Raw genomic sequence first — 20,865 nt, forward strand, 5'->3', positions numbered from 1 at the left:
ACTTCATAATTTTGTTTTTAAGTTGAGGAGAGTTAAAAAAATAAGATGAGGAGAGTTTACTAATCTGTTGACAGATTTTATGTATGGCTTTTACTGTATGTGCTTTTATATTTTGAGTGGCTTGATTTGACCCGGGTATATCTGATATTTTGTGGTGGTGAGCTATACTAACGAATATTTAAGTATTCGTTACCTAAGTCCTACATGGGGATGGAGATAGAGTAGAGATAATGAAGCCCCAGAGTAAATCCTCAAATTATTCACTCAGCCTGTTGGATAGAGAAGGACGGAGCCTGCATTTAAGACCCTATAGCCTGGACTCAGGAAGTGAAAGAAGATGGGGAAAAAGTACTTGCCTCATTAGGCACTGTGGGCAATTGTAGCCGATCACAGTGGATCTATCAGAACCTTGTGAGGGTGGACCACCACTGTCAATGAATTCTTTAACAAGATTGTTTGGTCACTTGCCATGAACTTTTTACCTGAGGCATGCCTAGGGTGCTACAAGTTGTTATAGTCTTCTCTTCAGAGAGATTTTGACCACTTCTTTCTGGTGTAAAAGTCTTATATATACTATATTACTGTAGGACCTAGATTAAGTGAAAACTCTCTTCAAGAATTAAAATAAAATTATGAATAGATAACTCACCTAGCAGCTTGTAAACTAATTCTTCATTATGGGTCTCCTTGTGCCTTTAAAACACGCAGTTTGACAGGAGTTAATGTTAATCAGACATCCTCTGTAGTTTCTGGCTCAGTTTGATCAAGATAGGTCTATCATGTTGTTCAGCTCAGAAGAACACCGCTCACATTGTAGTGGTAGGCATCGTTTACATAGACTACAGTGTGAATGGACAGCACAGAGCACCCGAAGGCCTTAACATCAGAATTTTCACTGGAGCTATCATAGTAAGATCCACAATAGGAGAGCTATCAGCCGTGTTAGCTTTCCATTCTTACTTTTGCTATATACGTGAAATTCCAGTATTGTAGTCGTGCTTATATAATCACAGGTAATATTTAAGCCAACTTCTATAGATTGTAAAGGTAAAAAACAGTGAGAGAAGTATAGAATTTCACTGTCATGATAACAAGACTTCTTTGTATGTTTATTTTCATTCTGTAGATGGATGCTGTTCACAAGTGAAAGTCATTTGCATTTTAGCACCATCTGAGTGTTTTGGCTTATGTTGAAATTGAATTTAAAATGAAATTTCATTGATGATAAAGTAGCTTTATTATAATATTTAAGAAGAGATTCCAAATTCAGTAACTACTCAGTGTCCCAGAATCTACTCTCATGCTGGCTAGACCAATTTCATAGATTACTTTTTTTTCCTAGTCAGTGATAGTCTCTGAAAAATAGTTGCCTTTGTAGAAGAAAGCCATATAGTTGTCCAGTAATCATTTTTTACATTTTATATAATACTTGGATTTCAGTGTAAATAATCAACACCTCTGATAGAGCCATTGTTGTTTCTCAAGGTTTATTTTAATAGAAGTTAAATGTGATAAATTGTTTAGATCCTTGAGACTGTAAATAAATTCTCAGCAAATCCTCTACAGCCTAAGTAGAGATAAATGTATGTGAACTTACCTGTAGTTAATATGAAATTTGCATTTTATGTGTTGTTTTGCTAAATCTATTTATTGTCAAGAATCCTTTGCCCATTTGAAAGACAGTATTTATGTTTAAAGCTATTCTTTTACTAACTGGGCCTTTAATGGTGCAGTTCATTGATGTGAACCTCTCCATTCTAAATGTCAAAACTACTTTATCATGGCTTCTACATACATGATTTATCACATGTAATCTGTGGAATTCCACAGCTATAATGTTGGGAGTCATTCCTCTGCTGTACTTCTTTCTGCTCATTAATTTCACAAAATTCAGTGAGTGCTACCATGCTCAAGGTACTGTTGTAGGCATCGTAAGAGAGAACAAGAAATCAAAAAAGATAGTATATCTGCTTTATGTCTGTATCAGTAAAGCTTACTAATTTTAACTAAGTAGTAGTTACTTATTATGAATTGGACTTCTATCATTTCTTGGACACTTGTTGAAAATTTAAAAAAATGGAAAACAGTTAAATTTCTTCCTTGTTAATTTCTTCGAACCTAGATGATTAATGAATTCCTTTGATTAGATTCTAAGAAGTATAGTGAGTATTTAATTGTATATTCAGCATTTATGCTTTCTTAGTGGTTACACATATCCCTAAAATAAACTGGGGGCAAAAAGAGGAGTTCTGAATGGAGGAAAAATAAAAATGGAATTTTGTGTGCTGTACACATGTAATATGTCAGTGTTCATTCTTTTACTTATTAGCCCATATATGTTTTCTTCCATAAACTCTATTAAAGATATAGAATGATTTTCAGTGCAAACAATGTAAAATAAATATATTTCAATGTTTTTATAAGACATTCCCTCAATATGTGATTTAAATGCATGAAAAATCTTAAGTCATTTAGTTCATTGAATGATTTAAAAGCATTGTCTTACTCTTAAAATACTTTTTCAACATTCCGCTTTATTTGGCTATATTTTAATGGTCCTCCTTCTTTATTAATAGAACTGTAGTGAAATGTAGTATTGCCAAGTCACAAGCCCTCTACAGCGCCCAGAGAGGGTTGAAGACTAACAATGCTGCGGTGTTCAAAGTAGGAGCTATCAGCATCAACATTCCCCAGCACCCTGCCACCTTACATAGCATGATGGTTCGAAGTTCCCACCAACTATCTAAGCAAATCTCAGATCTTATCAGGCAGCCTTCTACAGCGTAAGTTATTTCTTCAAGTTCTGTGGTTCTGTGTAATACTTTAAATTGGTCTTTGGTGTGTTAGCAGTAGTTCGGAGAAAGACAGAGGGTTTCATCCAGATATTGACCAATATGAACTACGATGCAGGTGGAAAGTAGCCACATGTGTTTGTGGGAGAATCATATTGGGTATAAAGTACTTTGTCACAAATGCAATTATCATCGTTCTCTATTGCATCAATAAAGCTTAAGAGATCCTGGAGATTTGTGGGCATCATAAGAGGTACTAAAAAAAAAGCAAATTGACAAATTCTGGGACTGTATCAATTCTCATTTACTTGAAACTCATTGAAATTTATGACTGCATAGGTTTAAAAATTACAGTGGCCAGTTATGTCCCCTGCATGGTTTTGTGTTGTCCTATGAAATTGTTGTACATGGTTCAAGGCAGGATATGACCATGCCACATAAATATTTTAGAGGGCAGAAAACTAGACCTTTGTACATTGGCTTCTATTCCCTGTGTCTATAGCCCTTATTCATGGGTCTGCATTGTTAAGCGTTATTCCTGGTCCTTAAAGCTATATAACTAATGAATAATTAATAAAAATATGATAAAAGGTAAAAATGCTGTCTTATTATGATCCTCTTGCCTAACCTATAAGGTAGAAAAACATTAGTGTCTTTTTACAGTGTCCTAAGGCAGTGATATTTCTAATTGTTCTATATAGATCTTTAATTCTGACATAATATTCATCTCTGGTTGAGTAAGTAGTAATAATTTAAATATGTTTCTCCTGTCAGTGGAATATGGAATCCAAAATGTATACATAAGACTTAGTTTAAAAATATGCTAGGGAACTTTTCCTTATTATAATGTATTGGCAGCAGAATGTAATAGTTAAAAAAAATCAGACTTGTCAGAGCGAGTTAAAATCATGGTTTCACCATTTTCTAGCTATGCTTCCTCATTTGCAAAGCAGATAATCGTACCTACTCAAAGGTTTTTTTGAGATAAATGAATAAATGATATAAAAGACACAGAGCACTAAGAATATTACCTGGCACATAGTAAATACTCAAATAATTATTGTTATTGTTGATGTTGTTATTAATAGTAGTAATGACAGTAGTGGCAACAGTAGTAATATTACTATCAGTAGTAGAGTGTACAATGCTTAAGTCATAGAATTTGGAATCAGACAAACATGAGTTTTAACTCTAGTTTCACATTAATGATATGAATGGCCTTGACAGTATAACATTTGTTTGTATTATTACTTCTTATTTACTTTCTTAGATCATCATTTTTCTATGGCTTTTTTAAGGAAGTCTTCAGTGGTCTGGTATTAGAAAACCTCTGTTCACAGTTAAATTTTGCTATTTTTCATTGAGAATTCTAATACTTTCCTACAATAAAATGGTAGCTGTACTAATTGTATCTTTTTTAAGTTATTTTTTTGCTTTATAGCCCACAGCCCATGAAAGAAGATATTGCAACACCCCTACCTTCCGAAAAAACTCCAACAAGTGTTAATCAAACTCCTATTGAAACAAACGAATTTCCTCAGCTACCTGAAGGTTTAGAAAAAAAGCCTATTGTTCTTAAATTCAGTGCCATGTTAGATGGTATCGCCATTGGAGCAGCACTTTTACCATCTCTGAAAGCAGAATACAAAATGGGAAGAATGAGAAGTCATGGAATGACAGGTAACATTGAATTTTGAATTCAGTCTCTTAAAATTTATGATTGGTTTGAGAAATTACTAATATTTTGATGAAAAAGTGCATTTGGTTTTGAAGATATTAGATGAAAATTTAAATAATTTTAATCAGACCACTTTTAAATTTCATTTATGATGTTCTTCAGTCAGGTAAAAAATACCAGTTATACCTTCCTTGAATGACCACACCTGGCTTTTATTTGAACTCTTCAGAGCTGTTCAACTATTGAGGCCATTTCTGATCAAACTTAAGTTAAACAAATTTCCCCATCTGTTAGTTTCTTTATAGTCTGAGTAACTTGGTTTATCTTCTCATTGGGTGAAGTTAGCACAAATCAGAGGTTATTTGTCTTCTTCAAAATAGCTACTTCTATAAGGTATTGGGATCTTTGTTTAGTCTCTCCAGAAAATTTTTGCTGCTGTATTTTTATTCTGAAACTTATCATATATACGAAAATGTGTAAATTATATACACACAGTTTCAAGAATAATAAAGAACTGTGACCTTACCAGCCTATTACACAAACTAAGAATGAAAACATTACCAGTACTGTGAAGGTTCCTTCAATTATCACTACCAGATTTTCTTCATGACTGCTCATGGAATAACCACTAACATGAATTTTGTGTTACCCAGTCCTTTGCTTTCCATTATAGTTTTACCACATGTGTATATACTCATAAATGGCTTATATTTTTAACTTTATTTGTATGGACTCCCACTACTGTATTTTTTAATGGGAAAATTTTTTGCTGTACATTTGTCTGAGATTCATCTTTTCATTCATGTATCTGTGGTTCATTCATTTTTCAGTGAGACCTAATAGTCCATTAAGTGATTATATTACAGTTTATCTACTCTATAATCGATGGACCTTTGGCTCATTTTATATTTTTGCTATTACAGTTGTTCTCACGCACATCTCTTGGTGCACATGTGCACGAGTTTCTCAAGGATATTTACTTAGGAGTGATACAGCTAGACTGTAGGGTAAATGCATCTTCAGTTTTATTAGAAAGTACAAAACTTTTTTCCAAAGTACTTGTGTTCACCAGTATTTACTGTCCCTCCAGTATTAGATGAGATTTCCCATTATTCCACATCCTTGTCAACATTTGGTATATTCTGACTTTTAAATTTTTGCTTTGTCTGGTAAATGTGGAATGGTATCTCACTGTGGTGTTAATTTATATTTCTGTAATTGAGCTAATTTTTTTTTTGTTATTAAGATATCCTTTCTATGTTTTCTTATATGAAGTGCCTCTTGATGTTTATTGTTTTTTGCCCATTTTACCATTGAGTTATTTGTATTTTTTTTGTTCATAGGAATTCTCAATATGTTTTATATGTTAAGCTTTTAATATTATAAGTTTAACATACCTTGTCTTCTCATTAGAGGTTTATTTCACTTTGTTGTCTTTTCACAACAGATGTTCTTAATTTTAAAGTAACTGAATTTACCAGTATTTTCTTATGTGATGTGTATTTTTATATCTTAAATCTTTATCTTCTCTTACATTTTCTGTTAAGTGTTTTTAAATTTTGCTTTTTAAGTTCTTAATCTATATGGAATTATTTTTTTCTTTAGTGTGGATTTGTCTAATCATTTACTGCAGCATTACTTACTGACTGATCTGTACTTTTTTTCAGTTGATACATAGTCCACTTTTGTCATTTCTTAAGTGCTGATATATGTGGGGTCTGTTTCAGAGTTCTTTATTATGCTTCATTGACCTATTTGCACCACCTATTTACAGTCTGTTGCTACCTGACATTTCCTTTTTAAGGAGTTATCTTGGTTATTCTTAATTACTCGCTCCTTCATATGCATTTTAGAAATCAGCTGTCAAGTTCTCTGAAAAAGCCTATTTGGATTCTTAGACAAATTTAATTAAACCTGTAGATTTACTTGGGGAGAATTTACAATATTTTTTTGTGTTTTTGTTTTTATTTTTTTAAAAGATTTTGTTTATTTACTTGGCAGAGAGAGAGAGAGAGCACAAGCAGGGGGAGCGGCAGGCAGAGAGAGAGAGAGAAACAGGCTCCCTGCTGAGCAGGGAGCCCGATGTGGGGCTTGATCCCAGTATGCTGGGATCATGACCTGAGCCAAAGGCAAGATGCTTAACCAACTGAGCCACCAAGGCAGAAAATTGACAATATTGATTAATGCAACATTTAACCCTTCTATTCTTGCATATGTACTTCTTTGTCTCTTTAGGTCTTCCTCAATGTTTTTCTATAAGGTTTAAAATCTTTCAACCTAAGGTTTTTGTGCCTCTGTTACAAAACGTATTTATTTGTATAGATTCCTAGGTACCTTATGCTGTTGTTGTTGTTTAGTTACTACAAATGGGATATTTCGTAAAATGGCATTTTCTAAACTGGTGGTGAGATGTACAAATGGGCTTAATCCTTTTATGTTAATTTTATACTCACCACCATAGTAAACTTTTTTTTATTGCTAATAAGATTCTTTGGAGTTTCCTAAGTAAATACTTGTACCATGTACAAATGATACTTTTGTTTCCTTTCCAGTCCTTAAGAATTTTTATTTCTTTTTTTTAGTGTGCTTCTGCTACAAAGTTCAGAAAAGGGGGTACTGTGGGCATCCTTGTCTTACTCTTATTTCTTAAGAGAATATTTCATCAGTGAATGTGATGTTTGCTGTAAGGATTTGCTAGATACCTTTATCAGGTTAAGAAAATTGACTTCTATTCCTAGTGTGCAGAGTTTCCATGAAGAAAAATTGGTGAATATTACCAGATGCTTTTTTCTACATCTATTGAAATTAAAATGGTTATTCTCCTTTATGCCATTAATATACGTTGTATTACTAGTTTAAAAATGTGCATACATACACATATATAAATATACACATGTGTATTTATATATATTTACATGTATGTCTATTCCTACGCCTAGCATTTTGAGTTTTCTTTATCGAGAGGGATTTTTCTTTTCTTTTTTTTTTTAAAGATTTTTATTTATTCATTTGACAGAGAGAGAGACAGCCAGCGAGAGAGGGAACACAAGCAGGGGGAGTGGGAGAGGAAGAAGCAGGCTCATAGAGGAGGAGTCTGATGTAGGGCTCGATTCCACAACGCCGGTATCATGCCCTGAGCCGAAGGCAGCCGCTTAACGACTGAGCCCCGAGAGGGATTTTTCTGAACATCTAGATCTTTTTATTACTAGAAAGAGAAGCACTATGAAGGGAGTTTCCAGATTTGGCAGTCTCAGAAGTATTAGGCCTTCAGATATTGGCCTGACAAGAAATTAGACTCATCTTGGCCATTTATTCAGGGCATCTACGAAATATAAGACTCAACAGAGACAGTAAGTCAAAAGCCAAATAGGCAGTCTGGAACTGGGAAGATAGGAATATTTAGGAGCAAAGTAAATGTACTATCAATTATCTAGACAGATAAGAACACATAGTTCTTGGAATGAAGGAAAGGGACAAAAATAGTAAAAGAATGACTGTACCAGTGATATGGATTGACCTGAGGCCTAGGATTACTTTAGTCTTGATGTTTTTATTTGGTAATGCTGGTGGTAGTAGTAGAAATGGTAATTACTGTGGTAGCCCCCACCCTTGGCATCCTGCAACTGATGGTCCCTGAGTCTGCCTGATTGGCGTTAGGAAGAGAAGATCAGAGCAGTCATGATCTTTCTGGCCATTCACAGTTGCACACAGCGCTTGGTGAAAGAGCTTTTTTTTTTCTATTTATGCCTAACTCATTCCAAGTATAAACATTATTGTATAATTAGTGAATATAGCGAACGTAACATACAGGAGTGATCTTTTACTAGTATTTTGAAAAAAGGGAATTATTTCTGGCACAATTGAGAACACTTGGAATATTTATTAAATTATAATATGCATGTAGGCAAAATAGGCTATTTAATGATGTTTGAATGGAGAGAATTGGTAATGTACAGAACAGTCTAAGACTTGGTTGGAAAGGAGTGCACGTGTATACATTACACAGTATATACAATGGGCAATAATAGATCTTGATTTTAATAAGGTTTCTTCTAGTCTTTAATGCCTTCATAAATAGCTGGAGAAATATGGCTTGAATAACATTAAAGGTTGTATATTTATAATTGTTCGAACAACTGCATGCCAAATTGTTGATATAAGTGTTTAGAACCACGAGTAGTTTTAGTAAACTAAAACTCATGCCATATCCTTATTTGGTATATGGTCCCATTAAAAATTATTGTTAAGGTCAAAAATTCATGTGTTTTTATAATTTTATACCTGATGAATGTTTTCAGTGAGTACAATGATTTGACAATTTTCACTATGTCCTTCCATTCTAAATCAGGATCAGGTGGCTAGTTGTTGGGTGCTCACTTCTCTGTTAATAAAGCAGAATGAATGTGAATATGGAATATAATTTTTTACACTTAATTTCTCTTGTTATAAGTCTGTGATAAAGGCAGTTTCTTTCTGTTCTTTCTGTGAAATAAAGAACATTTGTAGGTGTTTCTCTGGCACCTAGTAGGCTTAATAAATAATACTTGCTGGCTTCATAATACTGACTCACTCTTTATAGTACCCATATATATTTATAAGGATATATTTTATTTGGGATATGTATGCATTTTTTTTAGAAACCATTTTTTCAACAAAGGAGTAATGAGCACCTGAACAAACAAACAGTAATATTTCTTATTTCTTACAGGTGCACAGACCAGGTTTACATTTGAGCTGCCAAATCATAGATTACGTTTTACTTCGAAAGTTTCTGCCACGGATATGTCAACCATTCCTCCTTCTGCCAGTCTCAACCTTCCTCCCGTTACTATGTCAGGGAAATATATAATGGAAGAACATGATAGTTACTCAGATCAGGTGTGGAGTATTGACGAACTACCTTCTAAACAAGGGTACTATTTACAGGGAAATTATCTACGTTGTGTGGCAGAAGTAAGTCTACTTTTTAATTTTCTTATGTTGTCATTTAGGAGTCTTTAAGCTTTAGGTGTACCAAACTTTTAAACAAATCATTAAATCATTTATTCTTACAGAATTTTATACCAAATCTGGGGTGTGTGTATGTACGTGTGTATGTATATATCTGTCTCTCTATAGTTTCATTGAAATATGCTTTTTTAAAATTAGTTATCTTTGAATTTGTATTTCTTACATTAGGTTTCATATCCATCTCTTTAATACTTTATGGTTCATTTGATTATAAAAAAGCTGGTAGCCTTTATATGCCTTGACTTGTATAATACTTAAATCAGTCCTAAGAGGCTGGTATATTTGTTCTCATTTTGTAAGCTCTATAGTTTCATTGAAATATGCTTTTTTAAAATTAGTTATCTTTGAATTTGTATTTCTTACATTAGGTTTCATATCCATCTCTTTAATACTTTATGGTTCATTTGATTATAAAAAAGCTGGTAGCCTTTATATGCCTTGACTTGTATAATACTTAAATCAGTCCTAAGAGGCTGGTATATTTGTTCTCATTTTGTAAGTGAAAAAACTGAACCTTCAGGAAGTTGGTTACATGATTCATCAGGAATACATAATTATTAACAATCTAAAGGTCATACAAATAAAATAATTACAGTTAAATTCAGACTAACTTCTTTACTAAGGAAAGTTGAAAACCAGCATACCTGATTCTATCATTTTTTCACTTTATATTGGTACAACTGTCATAAGTTTAAAAAACCTTCTAATGTATATTTTTTACTTGATTTGTGTTAAGCAGGTCATCTGTTGTTATACTAATTTAATACCGTAGAAAATTGAAGCTGAGAGAAATTAAATAACTTTTCCTAAATCTTTCCACTATCAGGTGTGCAACGTGGATTCATACACAGCGCTGTCTCTCAGCTTACTTTGTCAGTTTGTCAGAAACAATTGAAACTTTATCAAAAAGCAGTTTTCTAACTATTTATTTTATCAGTTTTATTCTCTAGAATGTGAAGCATCTATGAGAATGCTCTTTGAGTTCTTTGCTAGAAATATTACAGCTATGGGAGATATTTAAGTCTGGTTTACCTTCTTTTGACCTCGCTTACCCTAGCACCTTTCTAAAAGTTGAGATTTCTTTATGTGAAAATGAGTATACAAAAAAAAGTGTACATGATTCTAGAAGTCAGATATTTATTTAAAAGGTAGATTATAAAGCATATTTCATTTGTGCTTTCTATTCCTTTTTTTTTTTTTTTTAAGATTTTATTTATTTATTCGACAGAGATAGAGACAGCCAGCGAGAGAGGGAACACAAGCAGGGGGAGTGGGAGAGGAAGAAGCAGGCTCATAGCGGAGGAGCCCGATGTGGGGCTCGATCCCATAACGCCGGGATCATGCCCTGAGCCGAAGGCAGACGCTTAACCGCTGTGCCACCCAGGCACCCCTGTGCTTTCTATTCTTAAAAAGAAGTGCTTCAAACTCTAGTTTAGCAATACTATTCTTAATGTCTCATTTGGCAGAAAATAAAACAAATCTGATGTAGTATATTGCATAATTCCTTACTAATATTAGCTATTAGAAAGGTATAAAGTTGGTAATTGGGGAAGAACACAATCCCAGATTTGCTAAGAATGCAGTTAATTACAAACTCTTGAAAGAATCTAAGGTTGCATTCCTCAGACAGTTGCCTATTTTACTATGGCTTGAAATAAATACACATGAAAATCATCTTAGCCCATTCTGTACTACTCTATACAAAATAAAAAGTGGCCGGTGCAACTTAGACTTTATGTGATTTCTCATAAATCTATTTTGCTCTCTTAATTTTTGATCAAAATATGAATGCTAACAAAGTGGCAATTTTGAAGCATTTGCCTTACTCGTAAGTGTGTTTCAGTCTGTCTATACTATAATACTCAACTTCAATTAGGGGCTGCTTTCTATTTAATCTATTCTTCCCAGAAATCTTATGCTTTATACTAATTATAGGGCATTTATTAGAGCTGATTGAGTATATCTGATTTGCTGTTTCATGCGAAGTAATCCTCATGAGAGTCATGATTTTGTTTTTATCCACAGCTATATCCTTAGCATCTAATTAGTACCCAACGTAGATGGTCAATAAATATTTGAATGTGCAAATAAGTTTACTTTCATATGTAATGATATTTGTCCATGGTTCTAACACTACGATAGTAGTCATTGAAAATAAATACTACTCTAGACAAAATTACAGTTTTGAAGTTAACCGGTTATATAAAGTATAAATTTCATTGAAAGATAGAAAAAAGATACTTATTGGGGTGCCTGGGTGGCACAGCGGTTAAGCATCTGCCTTTGGCTCAGGGCGTGATCCTGGCGTTGTGGGATCGACCCCACATCAGGCTCCTCCGCTATGAGCCTGCTTCTTCCTCTCCCACTCCCCCTGCTTGTGTTCCCTCTCTCGCTGGCTGTCTCTATCTCTGTCAAATAAATAAATAAAATCTTTTAAAAAAAAAAAGATACTTATTGGCTACTGTTATTAAAAAAAATTAAAAAATGGCCCATAGTAATGTCAGACCAGTAAATGTTGGGCAATCTGAATATTTTCTAACCTTTTTTCAAATAATATGTAGATAATTCATTGTTTTTCTTCAGACTTTTGGATGACCTATGTGAGCAAAAGATGTATTTACAACAAATACAGTCAGTATTGTTAATCTAATATGCTGACTTTGTTTGGCAGGTTGGTTCCTTTGAACATAATCTCACAACCGATCTTCTAAACCACTTGGTATTTGTACAGAAAGTGTTCATGAAGGAAGTTAATGAAGTAATACAGAAAGTTTCTGGTAAGATAATCTGGTACCTTGTAATATAGAATATATAGCAGATTTTTATTCTCATCGGCTACATGATGTTCCATTTATCTGTGGTATGAATATTGATCCTATCATTTAGATATAGTTGTTGAGTAATTCCCTAAAAACTCTGCATTCCTTTTCTGGCTTTTCCACCTACAGATTCTTTTGCTTATTACTTTGTCATGTGTAATATATACATTCATGATTTATAAACTTCACAAAGCTCCTTTATGCTTCCTCCCCCACCCCCACGAAAAGAGCCAATAGTGTATGTCTATTAGCCAAACTAATCTTACTCATTTGGGAACAAGATTTAGATCAATATAAGATTTTGACTTTATACCATATGGTGACTCTGCTTGCTCTCTGGTAAATCATCTGTAGCAACCCTTATCATGTTTTTGCTATGCACCAAGAGTAGATTATAAATGAGCGTTTTAATCACAGTTTTACATTTAAACAGGAAATATATGTTTGATTTAAAAAATGTTTAACTGACCTTTAATTCACAAGATAAAGTATTAAGAGGTATTAGGATGGAAAATAAGTTGACTCTGCATAAGAATTCTCAAGGCTAAATATTTCCAGTATGGATGTAATCATGTTAAAATAATACTGAAACCACATCTGTAAGTTGCCATCAAGAGGAGATTCCTCCATGTTGATGAATAAATTCATTCATTTAACTGATTTACTGAGTAAGTGTCTGGGTATTCAATTATAATTTTAATGAATTCTGTGAATGATAAGAACAAGGTGCTGTGTCGGTGTCAGAGGAGACGCTAATCTAGTTTAAGAAATCAGAAAAGGCTATACAGAGGAAGCCATATTCCCAAAACCTCATAAATGAAATCTGTTTGGCAAGAAAGGAGAGGTAGAGAAGATGCAGGCAGAGCTTATGGACAAGTATTCAATAAGGTCCCAGAGGGGGACAAAACTTATTGCAGTAGGGAATTAAGTTATGTAGTACACATATGAACAACAGATTTTCCTGATTCTCATGGGCTGCTTCTGATTTTATCTGAAGTCAGGAAACTACTAAGTGATTATACTGAAGCTCAGTAGAGCTATAGAATTTCACAAGTTAGGTTGTAAAAAATCAGATCAATTGGTAGCCTTGGAATTTTTCTGAAAATGGTTGATGACAAACCATTAAGGAAGAAAAAAAATAAATAGCAAAGCCCTTTCTGCCACTGAAGGTGCCTCTGTTTGGGGAATATACAGAAGTTTTGATGTGGCCCATTTATCGGGACCACATCAAAATCACATTAGAACATTAAGATACGGAAGTAAAGAATATTTTAAGCTGGTAAATTTTTATGAGTTCTAAAGTATATTTTCAAGTCTGTTATTGCTGAATGTGTATAATGAAAAAATATGTAGACTCTTAAAGTAACTAATTTTGTATCTTTCATGGTTAAAAAGCTAGCATTGTAGAGTTCTAGTATCAGACTCGCACTGTAAGTTGCCCTTAAAGTGGTTTTGATGAAAGAGAAAGAAAGGCTTTTCTTAATCGTCAAATTGCAGTCAGTGAGGAGTACCACGTATATCCCTAGGTCTATGAAGAATGAACTGGAAAAGAAGACTAGAAATTAATATTCTAACCATGAAGATTTCCTAATCACTGTGAAGAATTCAGAGGCAGAATTCTGATACTAAAGTCATTTAGTGGCTAGGTCTGATCCCTGAACCATTCCTTCATGACTATAGAGTGAACTCTAGGAAAATAGCTGGAAGTAAGTCATTTATCATCTAGCTAGCCCCAGGACCTCATGGAGCAGAGATTTTACAAAACCAGAGAATGTAACATTTTATTGAGAGGGAATACTTTGAAACCTTGTAGCCAAGTTTCTTAGTATTCTAATCTCTGTATTGCTTCCCTACTCTCCCATAATCTTCATAGTTATTGTCCTTTTTCTTTATTTCTTACAACTTTTCCTCATGCTTTTCCTTAATATTACGTTTAGCTCTAGGACATTTTCTATTGTATAGAAATACTCATTTACAGCAATCATTAAGTTGTTAGTAAAATTATTTTTTTGAGGAATCAATTCTTATAATCTTATTTTCCTTGGACTCCCTGGGTTTTAGAAAGATGTAGGTATGCATTGACCTAGTAAACAGAAGAGATTTAGTTTTGAATATGGACAGCCATCTTAGAAACATATAAGGAAGTTACCTTCTGCGAATTGGGCCAGTTATATATTTAATTCATAATGAGGTAAAAAAACTGCAGAGTTAATATGACTAATAGTGTCTCTGATATTTCTATAAGCTTAAATTGTTTAGTATAATTTGTAAGAGGCAGAGCTCTTTTAAATTTTAAGAAAAAAATTTTCTATGACTAGATAAAAGATATTCAAGGCAATGATAGATCAACAAAACAAATAGGCTTTTTAAAAAATAAACTTATTAGAGCAATTTTTGGTCCACAGCAAATTGAGGGAAAGTTACAGAGATTTCCCAAATATCTCCTGCCCCCAGTTCTGTATAGCCTCCCCCATAATCAATGTCCCCCATCAGAGTGGCACATGAGTTACAACTAATGAATCTGCATTGGCACAGCATTATCACCCAAAGTCCGTTGTTTACATTAGGGCTCACTCTTGGTGTTGTACACTCTGTGGGTTTAGACAGATGTACAATGACATGTACCTACCATTGTAGTATCCTACAGAGTAGTTTCACTGCCCTAAAACTTCTCAGTGCTCCACCTAATTATCCCTCCCTTGGTCGCTTCCACATTTTGGCAATTATGAATAAAGCTGCTGTAAACATCTGTATGCAGGTTTTTGTGTGGACCCTACATTTTCATCTCCTTTGGATCATAACCAAGGAGTATGATTGCTGGATTATTATATGGTAAGAATGTGTTTAATTTCATAGGAAACTACAAAAAGTCTTCCAAAGTGACTGTACCATTTTGCATTCTCACCAGGAATGGATGAGGAATCTTGCTGCTCTGTATCCTCATCAGCATTTGGTGTTGTCAGTGTTCCAAATTTAGGCTATTCTAATGGGTTCGTAGTGGTGTCTTAGTATTGTTTTAATTTTCATTTCCTGATGATATGATGATACTCTGTAAAGGATCTTATCTTGTACTTATTTGCCATCTGTGTATCTTCTTTGGTGAGATGTCTGTTAAGGTCTTTGGCCCATTTTTTAATCAGGTTGTTTGTTTTCTTGTTGAGTTTTAAGAGCTCTTCGCATATTTTAGACAACAGTCCTTTATCAAATGTATCTTTTGGAAATGTTTTCTCTCAGTTATGGCTTGTCTTCTCATTCTCTTGACGTTGTCTTTTGCAGAGCAGAAGTTCTTAATTTTGGTTAAGTACAGTTTTTCAATTCTTTCTTTATGGATCATGCCTTTGGTGTTGTATCTAAAAAGTCATCACCATATGGCAGGTTATTTAGGTTTTCTCCCATGTTGTTTTATAGGATTTTTATAGTTTTGCATTTTACATGTAGGTCTGTGATCCATTTTGAGTTAATTTTTGTGAAGGGTATAAGGTCTATGTCTTGATTTATTTTTTTTGCATGTGGATATCCTGTTATTCCAGTACCATCTATCGAAAAGACTCTTTCCTTTATTGTATTGCCTTTGTTTTTTGTCAAAAGATCAGTTCACTGAATGGGTCTATTTCTGGGCTTTCCATTTTGTTCCAGTGATGTATTATTTGTCTGTTCTTTCACCAGTCCCACACTGCCTTGATTACTGTAGCCTGTAGTCTTGAAGTCAGATAGTGTCAGTGCTCTAGCTTTGTTCTTCTCCTTCAATACTATGTTGGCTATTCTGGATCTTTTGTCTCTCCATACACACTTTAGAATCACTTTGTTGATAGCCACAAAATAACTTGCCAGGATTTTGATTGGGATTGCATTGAATTTAAAACTGAAATTGGGGGGCGCCTGGGTGGCTCAGTCATTAAGCGTCTGCCTTCAGCTCAGGTCATGATGCCAGGGTCCTGGGATCAAGCCCCGCATCGGGCTCCCTGCTCAGAGGGAAGCCTGCTTCTCCCTCTCCCACTCCCCCTGCTTGTGTTCCATCTCTTGCTGTCTCTCTCTCTGTCAAATAAATAAAATCTTTATTAAAAAATTAAAAATTAAAAAAAAATTTTTTAAAAACTGAAATTGGGAAGAACTGATATCTTGACAATATTGAGTTTTCCTGTCTATGAACATGAGATACCTCTCCATTTATTTAGTTCTTCTTTGATTCTTTCCTCAGAATTTTGTAGTTTTCCTCATGTAGATCTTGTACATATATTGTTAATTTATACCCGATTAACTTAATTTTTTGTGGTGCTAATGTAAATGGCATTATGTTTTTAATTTCAAATTCCACTCTTCATTGCTGGTATATAGGAAAGTGATTGACCTTTATATATTATTAACCTTGCATCCTGCAATCTTGCAATAATCCCTTATTGGTTCCAGCAGTTTTTTTGTTAGTTCTTTCAGATTTTCCACATACATAATCTTGTCATTTGTTAGCAAAGACAATTTTATTTTCTCATTCCCAATTTCTATCACTTTTATTTCCTTTTCTTGTATTATTGCATTAGCTAGGACTTCCCATATGATGTTGAACAGGAATGGTAAGAGGAGTCCTCCTTGCCGTGTACTTTATTATCCAAGTAGGAAAGTTTCAAGCTTTTCACCATTGACCATATGATTTTAACTGCAGATTTGTAGATATTATCAAATTGAGGAAATTTTCCTCTATTCCTTTTTACTGAGAGTTTTTATTATGAATGGGTGTTGGATTTTGTGAAATGATTTTTCTGCATCTCTTTCTTTTTTTTTTTTTTTTTAAAGATTTTATTTATTTATTCAACAGAGATAGAGACAGCCAGCGAGAGAGGGAACACAAGCAGGGGGAGTGGGAGAGGAAGAAGCAGGCTCATAGCGGAGGAGCCTGATGTGGGGCTCGATCCCACAATGCTGGGATCACGCCCTGAGCTGAAGGCAGACGCTTAACCGCTGTGCCACCCAGGAGCCCCTCTTTCTTTTTTTTTTTAAGTCTATCTTTTATTTAAGTAATCTCTACACCCAACGTGGGTCACAGACTCACCACCCCAAGATCAACAGTTACATGCTCTTCCAACTGAACCATCCAGGTGCCCCCTTTTTTTTTTTAATCTCTTGATAGGATCATGTGATTTTCACAAGGATTGTGATGGATTGCATTAATTTGGTTCCCTAATAGGAGGAAACTTCCCATCCCATGTATATATGCTTCCTGGGATGATGCTAAACTCAACATACATACAAAAAGATTAATCATTTTAAGATGGAAAATTTAAAAGATAAATTTTTTTCATCAAGGGGACAAAAAGTAGAAATAAAAGTTACACATTAAAATATTAGAATATTATTTCATGGATGCCGCATTGCCTGGGCAATAAATGTAGGACTCTACCCCAGGTCCCCTACCCCATTTTTTTAATTTGTAGGACAAACCTTTGCTGTCACACTCTTTATTATTAGCACCTTTTACCTCATTTTTAAAATTTAACCACCTTTTATTTTTTCTTTTATTCTTTTTTGTTTGTAGCACATCTAAATGTAAACAACAAAGTTCACATTTTTGATTGAAGAAATTAATCCAGTTTGCTTTTTTCCCCATCAAATACGTTTTCTGAGATATATAATTACATGTGGTTAATTATATACATAATGTTTTTAGTCCTTATAAAATGTTCTTAATAAATGCCTATATATGCAGTGTTATCCCTAATATATATATCTGTGTCAGTGAAATGTGACATGGCTACAGTTCCCTATTAAAGATTGAGTTAATGATCAGAAAAAAGAAAATAACTTTTATTTTTTTTAAATGCACAAAATAATTATTATTTTCCTCTTAAAGTGATTGCCCCAGACCCTTAATTATTTAATCTCTTTAGGTGGGGAGCAGCCTATTCCTCTTTGGAATGAACATGATGGAACAGCAGATGGAGATAAGCCTAAAATTCTACTCTATTCCCTGAACTTGCAGTTTAAGGTAACGTATAAGTAATTACATTTTTCAAAGTATTTTTCTAAGTATTTAATGTATTCTAGTTATAGAAAATTTATATCATACATAAATATGCAAGTAGAAAATAAAAATGAAGTATGACCCCATCCACTCGAGAAAAAGCTTTAGCAATCGAATGTCCTTTAGGACTTTTTTCTATTTGTATTTTTATATATGCATATATTTATGCATTTTAAAAGCCTTGGATACCTTTCCATGTCAGAGCATATAAATCAACTTTATCTTCCTTAATAGCTGTAATATTTATTATACAGTTGTAACAATTTATTTAACTACCCCCTTCTGGTAAATATTTTGATTTTTTTTCTAATTATTATGTTGTAAATTACTCTGTAAGAAATATTTTGTACATTTGTCCAATTAACAATAATACCTTAATAGAAACCTTAATATTTCCAGTACTTAAGATTTCAGTGTTAAAAATACTATTACCAAGCAACTAATTATAATTAATGTATTTAACTCATGAACAGTTCAGATGGTAAGTACAAAATATTAAAATGAAATTTAATAGCTAAAAAATTCCCTACTAATATGAGAAATTAAAGAATGTTGCCAGTTTTATCAGCTGATTAGCCAATATGTGTTTTAAAACATGGCTATTTTATCATATTGAAAGATTTCATTTGAGTGAGTGTGTATTTTCGATTTAAGATTGTTTTTTTCCTTCTAACGTATAATCTGCTAGGGTATTCAAGTAACAGCCACTACTCCATCAATGAGAGCTGTGAGATTTGAAACTGGATTGATAGAGCTGGAACTTTCAAACCGACTTCAAACCAAAGCTTCACCAGGGAGTAGCAGCTATCTGAAACTGTTTGGTAAATGCCAAGTGGATTTAAATCTGGCATTGGGACAAATTGTCAAACATCAAGTGAGTACAGAATATGCTGATATTAGAATTTTGGCTTTTAAATTTTGTATATCAATTTAAACTACTTTAAATATTACTATACTTTAAAAAGTATTTTAACATTCCTAAAATTTCTAATTGTAAATTAGAGTGAAACCTCATTTAAGAAGGGCTTTACAATTTTAGTTTGGCATTTCATTGAGTGTTTTTGGGTGGTATATTGCTATAGTTTAGTACAAATGCAATCACATGAAGCTTAATTCAGCATCTTCATAAATACTTGTTTATAATTGCTCTTGATTTTGTTTAGAATTATTTTTTATTTCAGTACTCTGTACTAACATTGGTCAGTTCTTACAATGTTAACTAAGTTTCTTAGCTGTCCTGTTTAATATTGGCAAGTTTTGCATACCGTAATGTTAAACATGGAAAGTTTTACATATGTCAGGTTTTACATGTGTGTGTATATGTTACACATATATATGTGTATGTGTATATATGTCTATAAGTATATGTGTCTATACATAAATATATGTATAGAAAGTTTTACACATATATACACATCTATACACACAGCAATAAATCAGATTCTATTTTATAAAAATATAATTTTCACAGCTCATTGGGGCATTTTTTGTTATTGTTTTTATTTTGCTAGAAATTATTATGTAAATTTTAACCTTTTTCCTTCCTTTATTTCAAGAACTGATTAAAGGAATACCAGTCATACTTTCTAAATAGAATGGCTATATTAAATGTTACATGGGGGAATAAATGAGGGAAAGTTTCTTGCCATCTTTAAAAAAACAGTAATTTTTTCCACATGGAAACACATGTTGAGAAGAGAAAGAATCTAACTATCTTGAAACAGTTAATATGTTGACATTAAGAATATGAACCTCATCCTAGCTTTTCTACAGACTTTACATATGACTTCATATTTACTTCCTGTTTACCCATTCATGTTATATATTGATTTCAGGTGTTTATGGTATAGAATATAAGGAATATATCATTGACAAATAAAATTGAGAAAAATATACGGTAGTTCTTTTGGTGAATAATACCATTAATGGGGTTAAAACTTTTAGGTTTTTTATCAAGACATTTTCCATTATTTGATTTTATTAAGCTTTTTTTTTTAAGATATTTTATTTATTTATTCGACAGAGATAGAGACAGCCAGCGAGAGAGGGAACACAAGCAGGGGGAGTGGGAGAGGAAGAAGCAGGCTCATTTCGGAGGAGCCTGATGTGGGGCTCGATCCCATAATGCCGGGATCACGCCCTGAGCCGAAGGCAGATGCTTAACCGCTGTGCCACCCAGGCGCCCCTGATTTTATTGAGCTTTTAATTCTATTTTAGGTTTATGAGGAAGCTGGTTCTGATTTTCATCAAGTTGCCTATTTTAAAACCAGAATCGGATTAAGAAATGCCCTCCGAGAAGAAATCAGTGGTTCTTCAGATAGGGAAGCTGTACTTATTACCTTGAATAGACCAATTGTTTATGCACAGCCTGTGGCCTTTGATAGAGGTAAGATAAAGTGCATCAACACTATCTTGTTGGATTTAGAAATGTTTTGGCAATGTTGGATAAAAATCATCTCTAGTTTACCAGTGTAAGTGCTTGACAGCTAAATGTCTCCTAAATCTGAAATGTGAGCATCCAAGAATAGTGTTTTGCTTATTCCTTTCAGTTTT

The 20,865-nt window shown here is 33.5% G+C and overlaps 1 protein-coding gene across 1 annotated transcript in view; it reads left to right on the forward strand.

The window, feature by feature from the left end:
- KIAA1109 (KIAA1109 ortholog) overlaps positions 1–20,865 on the forward strand; it is a 198,170-nt gene that overhangs the window by 127,549 nt on the left and 49,756 nt on the right. Inside the window, exons 50-56 of the mRNA XM_040626286.1 lie at positions 2,577–2,783; positions 4,234–4,472; positions 9,179–9,423; positions 12,152–12,257; positions 18,179–18,276; positions 19,001–19,186; positions 20,530–20,698. Of these exons, the coding sequence (XP_040482220.1) occupies positions 2,577–2,783; positions 4,234–4,472; positions 9,179–9,423; positions 12,152–12,257; positions 18,179–18,276; positions 19,001–19,186; positions 20,530–20,698 (1,250 nt within the window). The remainder of the gene's footprint in view (positions 1–2,576; positions 2,784–4,233; positions 4,473–9,178; positions 9,424–12,151; positions 12,258–18,178; positions 18,277–19,000; positions 19,187–20,529; positions 20,699–20,865) is intronic.

The sequence above is a fragment of the Ursus maritimus genome, unplaced genomic scaffold (genome assembly GCF_017311325.1).
Source record: "Ursus maritimus isolate PB19 unplaced genomic scaffold, ASM1731132v1 scaffold_11, whole genome shotgun sequence".
Taxonomy (NCBI): Eukaryota; Metazoa; Chordata; class Mammalia; order Carnivora; family Ursidae; genus Ursus; species Ursus maritimus.